Consider the following 20299-nt stretch of genomic DNA (forward strand, 5'->3'; position numbering starts at 1 on the left):
TAGACTCCAAACACACACTCACACTAACATCTTTAGTTTTAACTGTTGTTGATCAAAATTGCCTTCAAATTTGGATTGTTATAAAGAGAATTTCTTCAAAGTTGAATGTATTTATATTTGAAATACCAAGACGGAGCAATAAGTATAGCGTATGTACGACGACTATCTGACAATACGTGCTTGTCTGAGAAGACTTTTTTTAATCAATAGCCTAGGGAGTAACTTAGCCTGCGCACTTCTCCATCCTCATTAAATGTATCACTGAAAGTATATGAATACTGAGTGTACCGACTACATCATAGATATAGGCCTACAGTAATACGAAGTAATCTATACGAAGAATTTTATTTCTGTAAACTGCTCCTAAATTGTTTAAATCCTTTTTTATTATGGTTGTTCTTGCATCAGCCACCAGGCTCGCTCACTATAGATGAGACACTAGATACTTTTCTTATCATCCGTTTGCATGTTTATTGATAATGATTTATTAATGTACTCAAATGCGAAATCTAACGATTGTGAATGCTGATGCAGCAAGAATTAAGGCTGCCACGACTAAGGTGATGCAAACAAAACAAAACAAAACAAAACAAGACGTGCTCTGCTCGCCATCATGGTGATTTTGATACTATCGCCACGGCAGACGAATCCAGTCATGTAGCCTCGGACGCTCTCCTCTACTCCCTAAGACGGTCATTACATGTGAATCGTGGGACACATAGCGAGTAATTGAGGGGCTTGGTAATTTTATGCAATCAATGCAATTTATCATTTTTAACTATTACATCGTCATTTTGTGACGTTTTTGATATTGAACTGCTGTAATTAGCATTGCATTTATGTGTTTTTACAGGCGAAGTATTGTGTAGGGAGTTACTTTCTACAAATAAGTAGAACCCACTACAATAAACCCCTAGCGGTTTTTGAATAATTCCCTGATGACAGTCAGTATTATTGAGACAAATATCATAAACGTGTGATCAAGAAAGTTATCGAGGAAGAAAATACCTCGTAATAATGCCAGGTATTTTGGAACACCACTGTTGTAAAAGTGTTAAAGTGATTGTGTCAGTATTGGACATATAATTCTTCGACATGTTTCATTTTGTTTCATTTTGCAAGCCGATGTAACCAGAGAAAAGACCAGTAAATTATTGATCTCTCTTAGACTTGTCTCACTCATCATCATCATCATCATCATCATCATCATCATCATCATCATCATCATCATCATCATTATCATCATCATCATCATCGTCTTCGTCGTCGTTGCCATCATCATCACCATCATAGGCATCATCATCGTCATTACCATCATTATTATCATCATCTTCTCACGCGCTCTCGAAAAATAAAAGACAATTTCAAGCAATTTGTTGTATTCTTATTTAAAAATTTAATCTTTTACATAAGAAACAAATAACTGATGGAGGAACATAGTTCCGTGTACTCAAAGCCAGTGAGGAATAGGCCCGCTATTCTCAGCAATGTCATGTAAAACATCATTTTATGTGCAATCATTATCATATACAAAATATATAAATGGCAAAATTACTCCGGAATGATATTCGTTCAGATTATTTCCTCTCTATAGTCAGTTAACCAAATATCGTGGTATTGAATATACAAACAGTAACAAGCTGTTGGAAAAGAGTCAGGCTCTGCAGATCCACAATGTCAGCTGTATAGCTTGACTGGAATGAGTGATTCATACCATCCACATAATATAAAGCGCTGTTTCTCTATGTTACAAGGAAATGCCCTTAAACAATTTCACTACTCAAGATCTCGAAACTCTAGTGAAGCAAACGACATTCCATCAGGTCCAATGTACACAAGTAAATGTTTTCCTTTATTCTGTTGGTAGAAGGTATAGTCATGGCGGTTGTCTATTCTTTTCGGCAGACGAAAACTGAACAGAAGGCACGAGGACACAACTGTTCTCACGCGATCAACTTGATTTTGTAGAAATATAGTACGAAGGACATATACTTTTTGCACTTTGTGCATCTTATAATTGGTAAATTGTTTTTCTGTTTGTCGTTTAAGAGAGCCTAGTATCGAAGAGAAGTTGAACTTCCTCTGCAAAGTCATTGATCTGTTTGCTGAAGTTTCGAAGACACTTCTCGGCAGCTTGGAAGTGCGAGGTGATGTCGTAAAGTTCTTCTTCTTCAAGCTTGATAACGCCCTCCTTGAGTAGGGTTCCTAATTCCTTGAACTTCATAATGAGTTCCTCCCAGGATGTGATTCCATGCTGAATTATGCCTTTCCAGTATGACATCATAGAGTCTATGTCTTTGATTTGTTCGGTGATCCTTGCAACCTCTATAAAAACAGAAAATGAAGACCATATGTAAAAATTCTGCTTTGAAGAAATGTTCTAACGACTTATCTCTGTTATTGAACCATTCTATTTTAAAAATGGAGCTTTGACCGAGCAGTTTTGACTGTTGCGTCTTCGCTAGGTGACTAGGTGCCCAGTGAGTTCAAACCGATCAAAAATTTACTGTATACAACAAAAATCTGTGTGAGAAAGTAGGAATTTTCTATTATTTATGCCTAAAAGTGATATTGTGAAATGCATAAAAAGGAAAAAAAGGAAAGAGTCTCACTTTTAGCATATAAACGACACCTAAGCTTAAGAATAGTGATGTCACGCGATCATCATTTCGATGATTCAAAAGATATTAGTACTGTTGTTTCGATATTCTTATCATGGAAAAGCATACATGTCCAAATTACGTTGCGAGGCAGCGCTGAAGTCTCTGTGGTAAAGTTTGTGCGTGACTGTACGTTATTTTAAGACGAATGACTTCTCGTGTGTGTTGATTAATGCAGAGACAGCTGTTTTCAAAAGAGAAACTTTACCTTGTCTATTTTTGCTGGAAATAGAATATTTCATCAATGCTCTTAATCGTGCCACGAACAGGTGCAACTCAAACCTTGCTACTCACAACATTGTTCGCACTCCACTGATACTTACAGAAAATTAACATCGAGTAATTTCAATCTAACTAATGGATTGATTTATTGGAGCGCTACTGGCTGATTGTTTATCTACAGCTTGGTGAGATTAATATTGTTACTAACTATTTCATTAAAATGATACTGACCATTTTGGGTTGCCACAGTCCCGGTAACACCGCCACCAGTTGCCGCTGCGCCTACTCCAGCAAAAATGACACCAGGTAATGATAAGGTCAGCAGACCACCAACGACGGCCAACTGCCCGAGGGCGCTGAGCACTTTGAAACCGACGCTAGCAGTCTTGTTCATAGACTTCTGTGATTCCTTGTAGCGGACAATGCTTAGTGTTACATTCTGCGTCTCACTCAGTGATCCGTTGAGTAGTAACGACACTTTCTCTGATGACCTTTCACACTGATTGCCGAGTCTCGTTAAATCTTCTTCCATGCAGTGTTGGATGTAGTAATTGCCGTGCTCTGTAAGACGTAAATACAAGTATTAAGCTTCTATTTTCTAAAATTGACATTTTTAAGCAATAGAAACTGCTGATTTGCTCTATCGGTAACATTTTTTCATCGACATCAATTAACTTTTGAGCTTCATATAGGGTATGCAGGTACTCGTGAAGTACATAAATTTTACAATGTAAGTTCACGACCAAACTTAATTTATGTAAGTATGTTTGTTAGATATTTTCCAGGGGTTAACTTGACTATGGCATAAATTTCAACTTCACCTGACAGTTGTTTATGTTCTCTCTACTTGCAAATAATAGTTGACAACTAATTCTACCCTTGTCTCCTATTTCAATAACGACAGAATATCCTGTTCATTACTGAACAATTCCTTCCTTCTTATAACATACAATTATCATGTTGTTTACAATTACTTACATTTTTTAAACACTTGTATTGCTCTAGTAATATTTGTTCAACTATGTACATATAATAATAATAACTAATACATTTAATGATTTGAACTGCCGAATGTGTTAGATTCCAAAAGATATGGTCTTTTAATAAGTTATCATCTACCTATATCAAACACAAAATCAATGAAATACGACATTGATTGTGTATTACCAAGCAGTGGTAATTCTTTTCGCTTGCGTGTTTTGCTCTAACATATTTAAACGAAGATTTCAGTCATTCTTGCAACATCAAAGGCAATTGTTATGCTTTGTTACTGATATTCAAATCACTTTAATTAACTTTCTGAACACAATTAGGCTTAATGATGTTACAATTCAATCATACTTGCTTTGTCGATTACGTTCATGAGTGCATCAGAATCCAAAGGTTCCATACTGTCTTTAAAATTATTTTCTAAGTCATGGGTGAGTTCCATTTCTACTATCTCAGATAAATATTCGGTACCCTTGCTTTCGAAAAGCCCCTTGTAGCTTTCTAAACGGTGTTGCCATAGGAACGTGTCAACGCCCAAGTTTCTTGATTTGATTTCTGCTTGTTGACACTGTTGCATGTATTCACATTGCTTGCTGAAATTCCTGGAATCGAAGGCATAATTATTTGAAAGGGCAACCATACAAGGCATGAAAAGAAACAAATATGGGAAATTGCAAAAGACAGAAGCTGCAAACAAACGAACCGAATAATTAATTTCTAGCAAAAGAGGTAGAAAAGTCAAGAAAGACAATTCGTACAATAAGATTTCCTGTGGTTTGAGTTACCGGAGCAACTGGTCCAAAACTTTTACTTTGGCGTTACGGCCGTACAAACTATCACCACTGCAACGTATAAGCATATTTTTGTCATATGATATTTGTTAAAGACTATTAAATTCCGTGGAACAAAACAACTTAATTGTAAGAGAAGCCGTCTTTTGCGCAAACGACAGGTCAGAAATTTCGAAAGAAAAGAAAGGTCAAAATATCTAAACGTATAATTCCAGCTGCAGTGATGAATCACATGTATTAAGTCTCTCGATCACATTCTTTCGAACCATTCCGTTTCAGGAATTTCAAAGAGTCAATATCATTATATCCCAAGTGGCATGCATTAAAGAGTGAAATAATACACTCAAAATTACAACATTCGAGCCAAGATCAGAACTGATGCAGTGATACTGTGTTCTGAAAAGTAACAGAAATTTCAAGGAGAGAGTTAATATATTTGACGTTCTTTTGACATAAATAGTACCGTCTAGTATATAATTACTGTCTCTGAGTCAAGTATTTTGATAGAGTGCATGACAAGAATACCAACAATATTCAAGAATAGCCATGCATGGTTTTGGTATTGAATACTTACTTGATGTTTACACATTCTTCCAATACATATCTGTAGACTACTCTCACTCGACGAATGGCATTGTCAACTTGTGTATTCAAAGCTCTGTTGTTAATTTGAATTTCCCTACGCCATATGATAAGACGCCTAACTTCCATAATGCTCTCACGTAGCATGTCCCAGGCAGTGTTGATGTAATCATCGTCACAAGCTCTTGACACAGGCTTGGATGTCTGAGATGAATTCTCGTACATAGAGCGACATTCTACCTGTTGATCAAAACAATAGCCTTGCATGAACACAGTGTATCATTGGTCGACACACTCGAAGTGTTGTGTCTCTAAAGCCGTAATTTTAATATCCCCGAGAGATCAGCCTAGTTGAATCAAATCCTAGTTATACGCGCATTGACAATCGATGGGGGCTTTGGTGTGGTGCAGATTTGTTAAAGTGTCATGTCTATACATCAGCATATGGCAAACGGAATGTCTATCTGTGACCAGCGTTCCTGCGTTGGGCAACATGAAATCATAAATTTACGAAGTCATAAGTCGATATCTACGTCTAACCGTTGCCAATAATAAAAATGACAGTAAGCAAGTTCTATGTTATAAACTCCGCCTCGTAATGTGTGTTTTCCGAGTAATCGTCAAATAAAGTTTTTAGGAGCCATTTAAAAAGAATGACGTCATTCTTTGTACACCTATCGAATACGGAGCTATACTTAGTCTATACCATGCCCCTACATGACAATATGTACTCAGTTTTGAACAGGCTCTGCAGGCCCTGCCTATCGTTTATAATGACAACGAAAATAGTCATGCAAATTCTGCCTCTTTTAACACTTCAATCGTTGGATACAAAGGTCATTGACCCAGACTCGATGGTCAGGGTACGTACCGCCATATTGCTCTGCTAAGTAATTAGCATACCGAACTTTGAAAACGAAACGGTAAATTTAAATCGAATTGGTTGAACGGAAAACAATGAACTTCCACGAAACCTTAAGAAGACAATGCATTGGGAATTCCCCAAAACTGAATAGATAAACCCTTGTAAATGAAATGTGAGATATCATTATAAATTTGTTCACGAGGTGTGGATACAAAGGTCAGATCGTCGTTTGAAAATACGACAAGCACGAGCAAAACCACAAAGGGGTAGTCATATGTATGCAAAAATATAGCAGTTCACCGCGTCAGGGCGGTTCAAGGGTACAAACAGTATACTCACTTATTTGGTCAAATATCAGCCAGTGTTACAGCCAATCGATGAATAACAAATGGTTGCCGGGTCGAAATATCGGTTGGATATCCTGTCGTTCTAAGCAAGCTAGTCTGTCTCTGCCGTAAAAAACACTCTGAATTAAAGAGCCAGCGAAGAAATCGAGTGATTTTGCTCGTGAAACGCTTACATGGTGCACGCGTGTGGACAAGCGACCTCACCTTCGGCAGGCGTAGGCTAAAATGTGCTCTGCACGCATATTCTTATCAGTATATAAGGAAATCCCAGTCTATTTTGGGGAGAATGACGTCATTCAAAACAACCTATTTTTAGAATTCAATCGATCATTTCGCAGTGTGCCGCCTCAAAGTTAACGTCGTATAATGTGTATTCTAATGAATGCCAGTGCCTCTAGTGACTTACATGGTATTGTATGTTAATGAAGTAGTGTAACATTAGACAATTTTACGTGTTTACAGTGTTTACCTGTTTAGAAACGAAGAATTTTACCTAAAAACCCCCATAAACAAAAACTGGGTGAGCGACTGGTGGCGCACTTCAAAATTACTACGTTTGAACCCAATCTGATTAAAATCAGATGTAGAGTACGGCGACGTCTTCTTATGCGTACGCGGTATTCTCTCGCTGTCGCCTCTCACTACTTTAATCAGATTGTAGTGAGAGGCGACAGCGAGAGAATACCGCGTACGCATAAGGAGACGTCGCCGTACTCTGCATCTGATTTTAATCAGATTGCGTTTGAACCCTTCCTCTGCTGCAAAGCAGTTAAGGGAATCAATGCCGTAATGGTGTTAAACAGAACGATCAAACACACACTCACACACATTGTCCTTCTGTTTTAACTACAGTTCATCAAAGATGCCTTCCAACTTTTATTGTTTCAAAGGAAATTTCTTTAAATCGTTCATACTAGTCATCAGACTGAGTAATAGAGATTCATTTCGCACCTGCAGGCGCCCTCTATCGATAGACATACCCATCATCTTTTCCATATGTTCAACTAAATTGGCAAATTTGTACTTATTTAAAAATATTATGGAAGAATTAAAAACTTGATCACATTGATTGCTTACAATGGGCGCTTTCAAAGTTATTTGTGAGTTTCAAATGGTCGCACTCGATGGAGTTAACAAACAAGAGGACATGAAACGTTGAGGCAGTGCATGTATTGAATGTCCGAAAGTTTCAAACAGTCGCACGCGTTTAATTTAGCGCAGGAGAGCATCAACTACCACAGTATTGCCGCAAGTTGCATGTCAAGTCACATGGCATTACATCATTATCTTCATCATTCATTTATTCACGCACTGAAGCACTAATTATGCAAAAATATTTACAAAAACGAAAAGATACCCATGCAGTCTCTGCCTTGATATGTCTGGATCATAGCTGTTTATTTAATAAGCACCTCGTTAAAGAACGGTTAATACTTATATAGCCTCTTGAGATTTGGATGGAAAGACTTTTAAAAAATATACATTTAATTTGTTTAGAGTGAAGAGTGAAGAATGGAAGTGACGAGTATCTAGGTATGCCATTGTTACACGTTTGGAATGTACATTTCGGTAATCAAAATTGGTATAAGGCATACTGTACAAAACACAACTGAATTCAATCCCAGGGCAGTAACATACAAAATGGATGGGGAAATGATAAAATACTACATAGTGTATACTAGAGATGTTGAGTTATATAAAAGATGTCTCAAACTAGTTCAGCATTAGCCATAAGTCACATCAAATCATAATGTTCTACAACCCGTATGAGTTCCCTGATAATGTAAAATGGAAATGCGCAACATTTCCCTTGAGAATGTAATATTTTAACGTGGAAAAATAGTTTTTCTGAATAGAAAATAAGGCTAGAGAATTTTCTGTCTATTATATACCTATTGGTGTAAAGTTTAATCCATGTTAGAAGATAGCAACGTTTTTTTGCTCGTCACATATCAGCAACCTTGGATGAAAAGCAAGATTCTAGATATAATTGCATTAACCATTACTTTCTAGTGCATCTAGTATCCTTGGCAGTGACATGAGGTAACCTGTTGTTTACATGGAATTATTGACCATTTCGAACATATGACAAGAGCAAACTTGGGCCTGAATAAAGTCCTTTCAGACAAACTCCCGTCAGCTAGTTCTTGATCTCCAATATACAATCTTTAACTAGCCTTGTGCAGGAAACTCAAACTTTGCATTGCAGAATGTCAACTGTGTAGTTCGACTGGAATAAATGGATGTTTTCAATTTAAAGAATTGCATTTAATCCTCTGTTTTCTTTTCATTCCAACTTTTCCCCACACAGAAACTGGGCAGTTTGGATTATTCATACCTACTTTAATCCTACTGTTCGTAATGTTTATGTCTTAAACACATCTATTGAACACATTTAACACCTTTCCCGGGTTCTTGAACCCGGTTGGTCAAAATTGGCTGTTCTGGCCTTTTTGATCACCCCTCTTAAAATGCTTGGATAGTTGACTTGGAAAACAATTGCAGGAGAGCTATCAGTTTGGTCAGAATGCCTTCCAAGAAAGTTATCCTCCGTGGTCTACTGGCAGTCGGCATGCGTCACTATGGCATTGGGCGATCCCTCGGTATCGGTGAAGTGTTTGAACTCATCAGAGATGCGGCCTGTATGTACGACAGGAATGCGGTGTCCATAACATTAGGCGGCATTAAAGTTGCCAGCCTAAAAGAGATGCTGCCGAGCTGATGGCCAAAATAATGGATGCGCACTTGCACAATGGCAAGATATTTTTAAAGGTGAAGAAGAAGGCGTACTTCCATTCCAGAAGAAGTGGCGTTGCGCAAGAGTGCAACGTTGGGTTCTATGCCGACGAAAAGGTGGCTTGAGTGGTTGAAAATATCATCAGTGGTTCGCCATTCCAATACACCATCCTTTAATAGGCATAGGCACAAACAAAACGGCCTTTTCAGGGCCAACACATCCTCCAAAAAGAGAACTACCGACAATAAATACCAGTCAAACACACACTCAAATTATAATTATGTGCAGCTAAACGATTAAAATGGCTACGGTTTCTCAGGCTGACATGATTTTGCTGCACATTGCGTTATGTTGTGACAGATATTCCTTTTTACTATCACTTAGGGTCAATGTTTGCAAGCCGACACCGTTCTTTTGCTCTTGTGTGGGGGGTTGTCAACCTGATGTAATCGCAAATCCTCAGATTTCCATCTGATATAAGTATGTACGTAAACAAGAAAAGTAAACTCATGAATTTTAATAGACGGGGTGGCTGAGACCAATTTCAATAGAGATTGGTCTCAGCCACCCCGTCTAAGTCTGTGTGGGGAAAAGTTGTCATGTGTTGCAAGATCAATGCCCTCTAAACCATTTTACTTTATAGGCTCTTGTAAAGTCCCACAATTAACAAAATGTAAATATTTTGTTAAAATACTGTCAGTAAAAGTTGTACGTCAGTTTAGTTTTCTTTTCACTATTCATACGAAAAATCAACAATAAGTACATACACACCATATATGTCCTAGCACATTTAACTCATTTGGTTATAATAACTAGATATGGACACACTTTTTTTATGAGTTGGCATCTCAATAACTAACAATTGTCTTTCTGAAGGTCGTTAAAAAGACCTTAAGTATTGACAACATGTCGAACTTCCTCTAGAAAGTCACTTGTCTGTTTGTTGAAATTTCCAAGAGACTTCTCGGCAGCTTGAAAGTGCGAGGTAATGTCGTAAAGTTCCTCTCTTCTAAGCTTGACAACGCCTTCCTTGAGAAGGGTTCTTAATTCTTTGAACCTGATAATGAGTTCCTTCCAGGATACGATTCCATGCTTAATCATGCCTTCCCAGTGTGACATCATCGATTCGATCTCCTTCATTTGTTGTCTGATCCTCACAACTTCTGTAAAAATATTTAAAAAAAGAATTCAAATGTAAGGTTTTTGCTGTGGCTACATGCAATGATGATACTCTCAATGCAAATTGGCATTTATCTATTGCAGTAAAGTAGGTATTTTAGTATTCCTACTTATCATAGGGAGTCCCTATTGAATTACCCAAATTGTTAGCAAAAATATGCTAATAGCAATAATAACCACAGATCGGTTTATGAACGTTAGTTTTGCTAATATTGTCGAGTTCAATGTAGATGCACACCTTATTTCCACATCTTGACATAGAATTGTCAAACTTAATTCTATCAAATTACGCCTTCCCGTTCCTGGAGCACGTTTATCTGTTCCTACTGATATAACATAGGTAAGTGATCCTTATACCTTAGTAATATAATACAGAACGTATATATTTTGATTAAGTGGTTAGATGTGATTTGCGTATTTAACTTAGCTGTTTAATAAACTATTTCTTCAAGAGGCCACACTGACCGTTTTGGGTTTTGTTTTCCCTGCTAGACCGACTCTAGTTGCTGCTGCGCCAACTCCAGCGACAACGGCACCGACTATTGTAGCCGAAAGGAGGCCACCAACGACAGCCATAAGCCCGAGGGTACCCACACTTTAAACCCGAAGCCAGCTGCCTCGTTCCTGGACTTTCGTGATTCTAGGTGGCGGATGACGCTCAGTGTCACCTTCTGCGTCTCAGTCAGTGACCCGTTGAGCGATGACGTCACTTTCTGTGACGTAATGTCACACTGACTGCCGAGTCTCGTTACATCTCCTTCCATGCAGTGCTGGATGTAGTACGTGTTGAGCTCTGTGAAATATATCAATTCAAGATTTTAGAAGAATGCAGATACAGCAGATGGAAACATTCATTTGCTTTATTATTACTGTAAATCACATAGTTAATTTCGCATGTTTAGGACGACATAAGGCGAGAATATCTTTAAGAGAAAGTAATTTATAAATCTATTCTCTTTGAGGTTTACGTATATGCAGTTTACATGTGATTAATTCGGTTGAACATTGTTTAATCTCGATAAGTATCTTGAATCATCGATTCATCAACTGAATATCCAAAACACAATGAAATTATGTTTCTCCCTCTTGTTAATGAGTTGCTTACAACTGAGCACTGTTTTAAACAATTTTGATATACGCTCATTTTATTTTGGTCGTGTATATCATTTCATAGCATTTATGAGTTTCATTGTCGAATGTACTAGATTTAAAACGCTATTTTATAGATAAGCTGTGCTCCCTATATCAAAAACGAAAGCGATTGAATCTAATGTTGCTAATTGATTACCATCATACGTTTTATTGCTTCGTTGAGAACATTTTGAAACAAGCTAATTCAAAGTTTGAAAATCTTAGAGAACCTGCCGATGTTACTATGCAATCCTACCTGCTTTTTCGATTTCCTTCATCAGGACCTTGAAATCCTGGCGTTCCATGTATTCCCGGAAGAAGAGAAATTTCCCTAAGTCCATTTCCGCAATCTCTGAGAAATATTCGATGTCCTCGTTGTCGAAAAGTGCCTTGTAGCGTTGCAAACGATGTCGCCATAGAAACGTGTCGACGCCCTCGTGTCTTGACTGAACTTCTTCTTTAAGGCACTGCAGCATGTACTCAAACTGCTTGCTGTAATGTCTTGAATTCAAAAGGTGAGTTGTAAACAATGAGGAACAATAGATGGGAAGGGAAAAAGCAGGAGCACACTTTTATAAAATGCCAAATTCTTTACAAGCGAAAACAGAAGCGTCAGATACATGTAAGAAAAATGCGTCTGGAGATCACACGATCAAATAGTTCAATTTTTTTGCCAATATAAGCTTAATTAATGACTTTACACATGTACCGGTAAAACATGCAAGCAATTGTTGTCGCCCTCTTGAAAACTAGGCAAAATTGCGGAAAAAATGAACCCGAGTTTTAGATGATACACTCGTGTACTATACTTTTTCCTGAGTCAAGTGGCATTTGACCCTGTGACCTGATGCAAATGATGTATCCGCTAACATAGAGCGTTATATTATGTTTGGACATAGCATTTCAGAGCGATATGTAGATTGACATACCAGGCCCGGAAGTGGGAAGAATTTGACAATCTATATTATACAAACTTCGAAAATTAAGGTCAAACGCTGAAACAATGAAACTTTGTGATTCGTGACAATGCATGTGTCAACTTTCAACTTTCTCCACTATACTATCAAGTGGTTTAGGAAAGCAAATGTCAGTTTATGATATGTCCAGGGACAAGAATATAAATATTCAAGACTAATAGATGATTTCGGTGATGAAATAACTTACTTGATATTTACACACTCTTCCAGTAAATGCGGTAGACTCGTTTCACTTGACGAATGGCATTGTCGACTTCCGCATTCACATCTCTGCTGTTAATTTGAATATTCCTAAGCCACGTGATATGTTTTCTGACTTCCACTATGCTCTCTCATAGTACATCCCACGCAAGGTTGACGTAATCACCGTCGAAGCTCTTGACACAGGTTTTGATATCTGAGATGTAGTTTTGTATATAGAGAGACATTCTGCCTGTCGACCAAAAAATGGATAAAACCACTGTGTCACAAGTCGATACACTGGTAGCACTGTGTCTCTGAAGCTGCTATGAACAGCATGGAAAGGCCATGCTATTTGAATAAAGTCCTAGGTAGATGTGCGGATTCAATGGCGCCAATAGACAAACGACACAAAATTTGTTGTAAGGGGCAAAACTCGGTGCTAACCCTGTCGATATAGGCCTATTAGGATATGATTTACAGAACGCATAAATGTGTCATGCGTTTCTTTGTAGCACACTGTGCGACCACTGTTTCAAGCAGGTCTTAAAAACGCAGTAGGGAAAGTTAACCGATTTCAGAAAAAAGTACTGAGTTTATTGTCAAAGGTAGGGGAAAATCTGAACATTTTGATATAGTTGTACCGGGACTTTGGAAATTGCAGATACTTGCAATGGGCCGTGTGACTAATTATAGTATATTTAACTCAAAGGTAGAACGCGCCTCGGGGACAGATATTCGGACTCTCAGTTTCTACAAATCTTTTCTGGTCTACCACTTGTGAGGGCTCATTTAAAAGCTCTTGATGTAAGAAAATTTTTTTCACCGCCTTAGTTTTTCGAATATCGAGAATTTTATTTTTTCCATAGAGCTAACACATGAATGATGGCCATCTTGAATTTTAAATATCAGTAAATCTTGGGTAATTTGTTTCGCTAGTACCAAAATTTGCACGATGACCCCTTATTTATATATTAGATTTAGTACGAAAATGGATGAACGATTCCTTGAGGAAATTTTGAGGAAAAGCTGAAGTCTTTCACTTTCGTTTTCGTGGCACATACTAACTTAATGGGGTTTGCGTTCTCTCCAGTCCATGTGTTTACAAAGATAATGACATAACTACCTCTAACCCTTGCCAATAAAAAGTAAGGACAATAAACAAGTTGTATTATAAACTCTGCATCGAAATGTGTGTATTCCGAGTAATCTCGAATAAAGATTCCTAGAAGCCATTAATCCATTATAAAAGAATGACGTCATTCTTTTGTCCACTCATCGAATACGAGTCCGATGCCATGACGACAATATATACACAGTTTTGACGTCGGAGGCACTAGAGCTGTGTTAGTTGATTGGCAGGCCCCGGCAGTCATTCATATTGACAGCGTCAATATATCCTCGCAATTTAGGCAAAAGTATCCCAGAAACTGTGCAACGATGATCATTAAAAGTCACATTTCTAGAGATTCTTGATCTGGCGAGATGACATTGGGGTACACTTGTCGCCTTTAGCATGAAAAAAGACAAAATAGGTACGAGTTCGCAACAAATGGAATTGGCCCGAGTGCAAACCGCCATATTGACTCTGAGTCAGCACTTTGGGGACCGACAATTGAAACGAAACCGTTTCTTTAAATCGAACTGGCTGACGGAAAATGAATCAGATGCACTTTCACGAAAATTTGGACCCAAGACTTTGCTTTCAGCTTGAAACCTGCCCTAAAAGGAAAGACAGAACCCTTGGGAAAAAAATCATAATGCCTTTAAAATGTGTTCACAAAGTGTGGATACACGCGGCCAGTAAGACTGTCATTGGACGATAACACAAATATTAGAAACAAACTCAAAAAGAGCTAGTTTTGCAATAATGGCGTCAAAACCGATCAGGGGAAGAAGAATATACTCACTTATGTGGTCAAATATCGACCAATGTCACATCGTATCGACGAATGAGTATTTTACGTGCAGATGTTTTACTATATTTACCTGTACAAGGAGCTACCAGAATGTAGGCTCGGAACAGCGACCTCGTAACCTAATAAAGTCTGTCTTCCCCGTTGAACGCGTACACCTCGCTGAGTCTATGTGCCGGCGAGGCACACACTGTGACTTGAAAACGAAACGCTTACTGCTTTACGAAGACCGGCTGTTCCTTTTGAAGGCAATGGATGCACTGTCCTTCTTAGTTTTATTAACTTGATGTTTATCAAGTGAATTGGAAAGTCCCGTCTATTTCGGGAACATGACGTCATTGAAAACGAACGTAGTTTAAGTAGTCTACCGCCAATCTCCAGACAGAGATTGTAGGGCTGTTGAAAATTATAACCTACTGGGGAGTCTCAGCAGTAGCCACACTAATCTCTGCCACAGGCGACGGTTTTCACCAACTTTTTGGGTATTGCGCGTTTTCCATGATAGACATTTTCTGTCTTTTTTATATATAATACTTCGAACCAAAAAAAATTAGATAAATGAATAGTACACTAGTTTCAATATCGATCCTCTATTCCGTGAACACTTGCAAAACATAGACCTTGCTCTAGGTTACAGGGATGTAAATTGATGATTCAAAATGTATGCCCCAACGGCTATCAGCTTTGCAGACGCGATTGCCAAAGTTTTAGCAGATTATTTATTATTTTTATTAGTGTATTAATGTATTATTTTTACCAGTGTGCGGAAAGTGCGATCTCTAGCTGGATTGCTCCTATCCGTTTACTATTTCCGCCACGTTTATTTAGCCAGTTGGGCGCGCGCAGGACTGAAAGAAGTCCGAGTTTGGAATATTTAAATTTGCCTGCAGCAGAGATTGATGGGGGCGCGCGGTCAACGACTCGGAGACCCTCTAGCTTTGTTCGAATTATCCACGCCGCGCTGCTGCCCCACTGCGCTTCAATCTCTGTGTGGAGATTGGTCTACCGCGTGAACTCAGTCAAGCGTACCGTCTCCGAGTAAACGTTGAACAATGCGTCTTCTCTTGGAATCAAACGCGTCAACTGTATTTCAATTCATGGGGAGGTGTATCACTAGACAATTTTACGTGTCCAGCAAAGCAGCCACCGACAAAAATCAGGAGTGGGCGACTGGTGGCGCACTTCAAATTTTACTTTAACGTGTGTACGGCGCTTATCTGACAAAACGTGCTTATCTGACAAAACTCTTTTTAGCAATACCCTGGGGAGTCACTTTAGCCAGCGCACTTCATGCGCGCGTAGGCTGTCGCTTCGCGCTTCGTACGATGTTGTGTACACGGAGTGTGCTAATTTAACGTTAGTACGAAGTCTTCTATACGAAGGATTTTGTTTCTGTAAACTGCTCTCAAATTGTTGACATGTAGCCTAATAAATTTCTTTTTGTTGTGGTTGTTCTTCCATCAGTCGGGCTCGGGCTCGCTCACTGTAGGCCTACTGTAGTAGAGACCATGGAGATAGCTCCGTATTTTACATGTAGGTGCTTCTCTTCTCATCCACCTGCATGTTTATTGAGTATAATTTATGTACTTAATGGCAAAATTAGCGATCGAGAAAGGTGACAAAAACAACAACACAAGTGCTCTGCTAGCCATTGTGGTGATTTTGATAACCCCGCCACCGTGAGAGCGGACGACCTCATGTGACCTCGTGCCCTCTCCTCTACCCTTAAGATAGCCTCTATTGTTGATCGATGTATACACATGATTAATTGAGGTGCTCGGCGCTTTACGCAATCAATGAAATTTACTGTATTTTTTAACTATTTTATGGCTATTTTGTGATTTTTGGCTGTCTCTAATTAAGATTTCGTGTGTGTGTTTTTACTGACGAAGTATTGTGTGAGGGATTACTTTACACAAATGAGTAAGGCTACAAGCAGTAATTAGTTATTTTTGTCAGATAAGCACGTTTTGTCAGATAAGCGCCGTACAAACGTGTCCCCTACCAAGTTTTAATTTCAGTGTATGTCTTTATTGAACAGAATTGAACAGAACAATCACAACACACACGCATGTGAACACAAATCATCTCTACAAAAGCTGAATGTCACAATGGTAGACGATAAAACTACAAGTGCGAACAAAACGATTGTAAGTATTTATTGACTTTCAAAGCAGATTTACTCCAAGTACATGTAATTACATTTACATCAAAGTAAGAAATTGTACAATGTTTTTGCCACGGAGACATGCAGACATAACAGATGAGCAGACGTTAAATAAATCAGCCAAATCACCGTGACTGTGTCGTCACATGATTCCCTCGTGGAAAGTACAGGTATTCGGACTTTCATACTTTAACAAAGTATTTTTCATGATCGATCTACAGCTTGTGGGGATTCATTTTAAAGCTCTTGGTGAAGAAAACCCACACTTTTTACCGTCTTAGTTTTTCTAATATAGAAAATCTTATTTTTCTCCTTTGGTTAGCACAGGGAAGGCGACTATTTTGAATTTCAAATATCGATAAATCTCGGGTAATTGTTTCTCTTGTACCATAATTTGCTCGGTGACCCCTGATTTTTATTATTGATTTCGAAAGAAAATGGTTGAAATGTACGGTTGAAGTCGATCACTGTCGCAATTCAAAATAAGACGTGAAAACTAGGACGAGAAAATAACATCTACAGAGGCATGAAGAGTGATGCACGATTTTAAGCAAATGTGTACTATCATTGACGACGCATTATCGTTTGACTTGCATTATCATGTAATGTTCTTTTGCATTTTAAATAAAAAAATTGAGCACTCAATCGTCGTACGGCACGGAGCTCGCGCGGAGGGGACCGCCATTTTGTCTGTTTATATTACCCGGAGAGTTGCCATGTCAACAGTCGTCGCGCGCGCGACATCGCTGTCACGCCACGCGCTCACTATACCTGTTCGGGGGTAGACCGTGCACGGTGCCGTGCGAACGGCAGAATGTTTGCTAGAGCTTGGCCAAAATACAAGATCTTTAACAGGAAAACCATGGGAAAACATTAGAAGACTCAACATGTTATTTCCGCATTTGGCAACCAGAAATACCCGTGTTCCTCGAAGCCCTGTCAATATTTTACGTTGGCAACGTCGCTTCGCAGGCCAAAAACCGATGACGTTTATCGTGCATATCTCGACGTTTACCGTGGAATATCACAGCTGATATTTTAAGGTGAACGTCACTAGGATGAAGCGATATGGGCACGGGTATATGATAATAATATGCATAGGTTTTCGCAAATGGTATAAAGAAATAAACAAGTTTAAAGTAACGTTAGTGTAACATCTTTTCGAAATGACACTGTCATATACACCATATTTTGTCGTCACTCTTTTAATAGTCATCGTAAGAATTGGCGAATGAAGGTAACTTCAACGATATATTCATGAAATAGGTAACGCATAAGGCTGAAAATATGCAAATTCGAATTCCTCAAGAGTAGTCGTTACTGTCACATTTTTCCCGCGCATATTATGCATTTTTTCCTTTAAACGATATTCAAAATTTACGTGACTGGTGAAAGAACACATAGAGCTTCGCATAGTGTCCTCAAGAAAGATTTTAGAGCTAACTTAATTGTCATTAGGTACATCAAGAAGGTGCGTTTACTCCTTGCAAAAAACGATACCTGTTTGATAATGCATCTTTTGTTAATTCCGATATTGAATTGAATAAAATCCACTGATGACGCGAGATTTATAAACTTTTATCAAAAAACCTGTTAAACCGTCCCTGATGACTACATTACGTAATACTCTGAACATATTCACATCTTTGGAAATAATTACCCCAAAATTATTGCTTAATCGTTTCATGTACATATAATACACACAAGGTGACTGGCAGCATTGTTCGCATCACTTCCGTCAGCTCCTTTGTGTCGGCGTCACACGACAAAAACATTTCAATGACGTCATCAAGATGTGACGTTTTTTATCCACACTGAAACCCTACTAGAGGTGCCTCTACTGACAGGGGAAATCTTCGATAAGACAAGATGGTTGCCTTGCACCCGCTTTGTATATAGTCGGCGAGGCATTCAATTATTTCAACTTGTTGAATTCTCTTTCAGGAACTGTGCCACCTCCTCTTCATAATGTTCCTTCCAAGCCACGTTGATGCCGATTTGTTCGATGGCCAGCCGTGCTGACTTATCGCCAGAACCTCCCGGGGGATTCTGGGAAAATGGCTGCTCAAGCTGGAGACAGGTAAACAAAAAGACAAACACTTACACTTTCGATCAGAGAAGAAAATACTTCTTCCATCATAAGCTGTCCACTAAATAATCGAAAACGTAATTTAGACGAATTAGTCAGAAACGCAAATTGTCATAAAATTTAAAGTCTTTGGAAAATCAAGATCAGCGTATTCATTCCGCAACTTGCCCCTATCGATAGGCTCTTCACTCATCTGTTTCATCTGTGACTTATTATTTATCAATGACGTTACTCCCTGAATCATTTCTCCAAAACCAAAAACTAAGCTGGCAAACCTATACACAAATATAATATACAAAAAAATAGTACATTTTATTTTCCTCATAGAGTTAACACAGGATGGCAGCCATTTTGAATGTCAAATATTGGTCATGACAGGTATTGAATGCCTCTAGTACCAACCTTTGCATCGCGATCCTTTATTTTTATTCTTGATTTGGTGAGAGAATGGTTGAAAGTTTCATCTTGGAAGGTTTCAGCAACGGTTTAAGATTTCATTTACGATGCGCATACTACCTTATAAGATCATCTCTTTTGGCTAAAGTACCATGCAATGGCGTAGACAGCAATAACCTCACACAAGTCAGAAATCAAAATCGTGTCAAATTACCTTTCTCGGATAACGTCCCATTTTTCTACAATGAAATCAAAAGCCAAGGCTTGCCCAAAATGTGTCTTTCCCACGCTTCCAATATTCGACGGACCGTATTGCATCCGAACTTTCGTGCTGTCCAAGCTCCATTCCATGAACCTGACAACAACAATTATTTGCCCTGTACTGTACATAAGGTTTTGAAATGAAAATTTACAATGTTCCTATCATTGATGAACGAATAATATTTTTCAGTAATAAATGTTTTATTGCATTGATTTAGTACTTGTAAGACGTTATTAAATTTGGAGATGATGAAAGCAGTTTGCAGTTGTCCTTCTTCTACGAGTTTATAAATTCCCGTCCCACCAATTATGTTCCCTTCCCTGACTCAAAAACTAAGCAACTCGAGGCAAGTCATTTCCCAAACCCATTGCAATCGAATCTTCTCACTTTAACTTCAACAATATCCTTTACTTGCCATATGATTTTCCCTCGTCTATGCCCATTTACAAGCCAGCTTATAACAGACGTTCTCTAACTCTTACTGTCTACACATTTTGTACTCAATATACCATTTTTTATTATCTTTCATCCATGAATATACTCAGAACATATTGAGAAATAAAAATGTTAATAAATTTATTTAAATTACCTCCATAGTACCCAAGGATACTGTGAGGCTGCCAGTGCCTGACGTAATGCGTGTGCGTCATCAGCATGGCTGGATACCTCTTGCCGTCGCCATACTGTGTCCCATACCTCGGAATCTCCCTTCATTACACCAATGAAATATACAAAACTTTTTAAATCGACTGGAATTCTGTAAACAATTTAGAATCAGTTCAGTATTAAGATAAACGATAAAGTATAT

At 38.4% G+C, this 20299-nt stretch overlaps 1 protein-coding gene and 2 long non-coding RNA genes across 3 annotated transcripts; all 3 read right to left on the reverse strand.

The window, feature by feature from the left end:
• Window positions 1-1388: 1388 nt before the first annotated feature.
• Window positions 1389-6682, reverse strand: LOC139129086 (uncharacterized). The gene is made up of 5 exons (XM_070694754.1): window positions 6450-6682; window positions 5238-5485; window positions 4224-4474; window positions 3114-3443; window positions 1389-2325 (listed from the first exon to the last, which is right to left on the reverse strand). The coding sequence occupies exons 2-5, from the start codon at window positions 5468-5470 to the stop codon at window positions 2045-2047; spliced, it is 1095 nt and encodes a 364-aa protein (XP_070550855.1). The 5' UTR covers window positions 5471-5485; window positions 6450-6682; the 3' UTR covers window positions 1389-2044.
• A 1158-nt stretch (window positions 6683-7840) lies between these two features.
• On the reverse strand, window positions 7841-14843 carry LOC139129087 (uncharacterized). Its single transcript, XR_011551499.1, has 6 exons — window positions 14651-14843; window positions 12669-12914; window positions 11761-12005; window positions 10839-11166; window positions 9803-10357; window positions 7841-8753 (listed from the first exon to the last, which is right to left on the reverse strand). It is a non-coding gene; the product is annotated as an uncharacterized lncRNA (long non-coding RNA).
• A 4183-nt stretch (window positions 14844-19026) lies between these two features.
• Window positions 19027-20227, reverse strand: LOC139129084 (uncharacterized). Its single transcript, XR_011551497.1, has 3 exons — window positions 20081-20227; window positions 19444-19584; window positions 19027-19108 (listed from the first exon to the last, which is right to left on the reverse strand). It is a non-coding gene; the product is annotated as an uncharacterized lncRNA (long non-coding RNA).
• Window positions 20228-20299: the final 72 nt, after the last annotated feature.

This window comes from Ptychodera flava, unplaced genomic scaffold (genome assembly GCF_041260155.1).
Source record: "Ptychodera flava strain L36383 unplaced genomic scaffold, AS_Pfla_20210202 Scaffold_90__1_contigs__length_430918_pilon, whole genome shotgun sequence".
In the NCBI taxonomy this organism is placed as follows: Eukaryota; Metazoa; Hemichordata; class Enteropneusta; family Ptychoderidae; genus Ptychodera; species Ptychodera flava.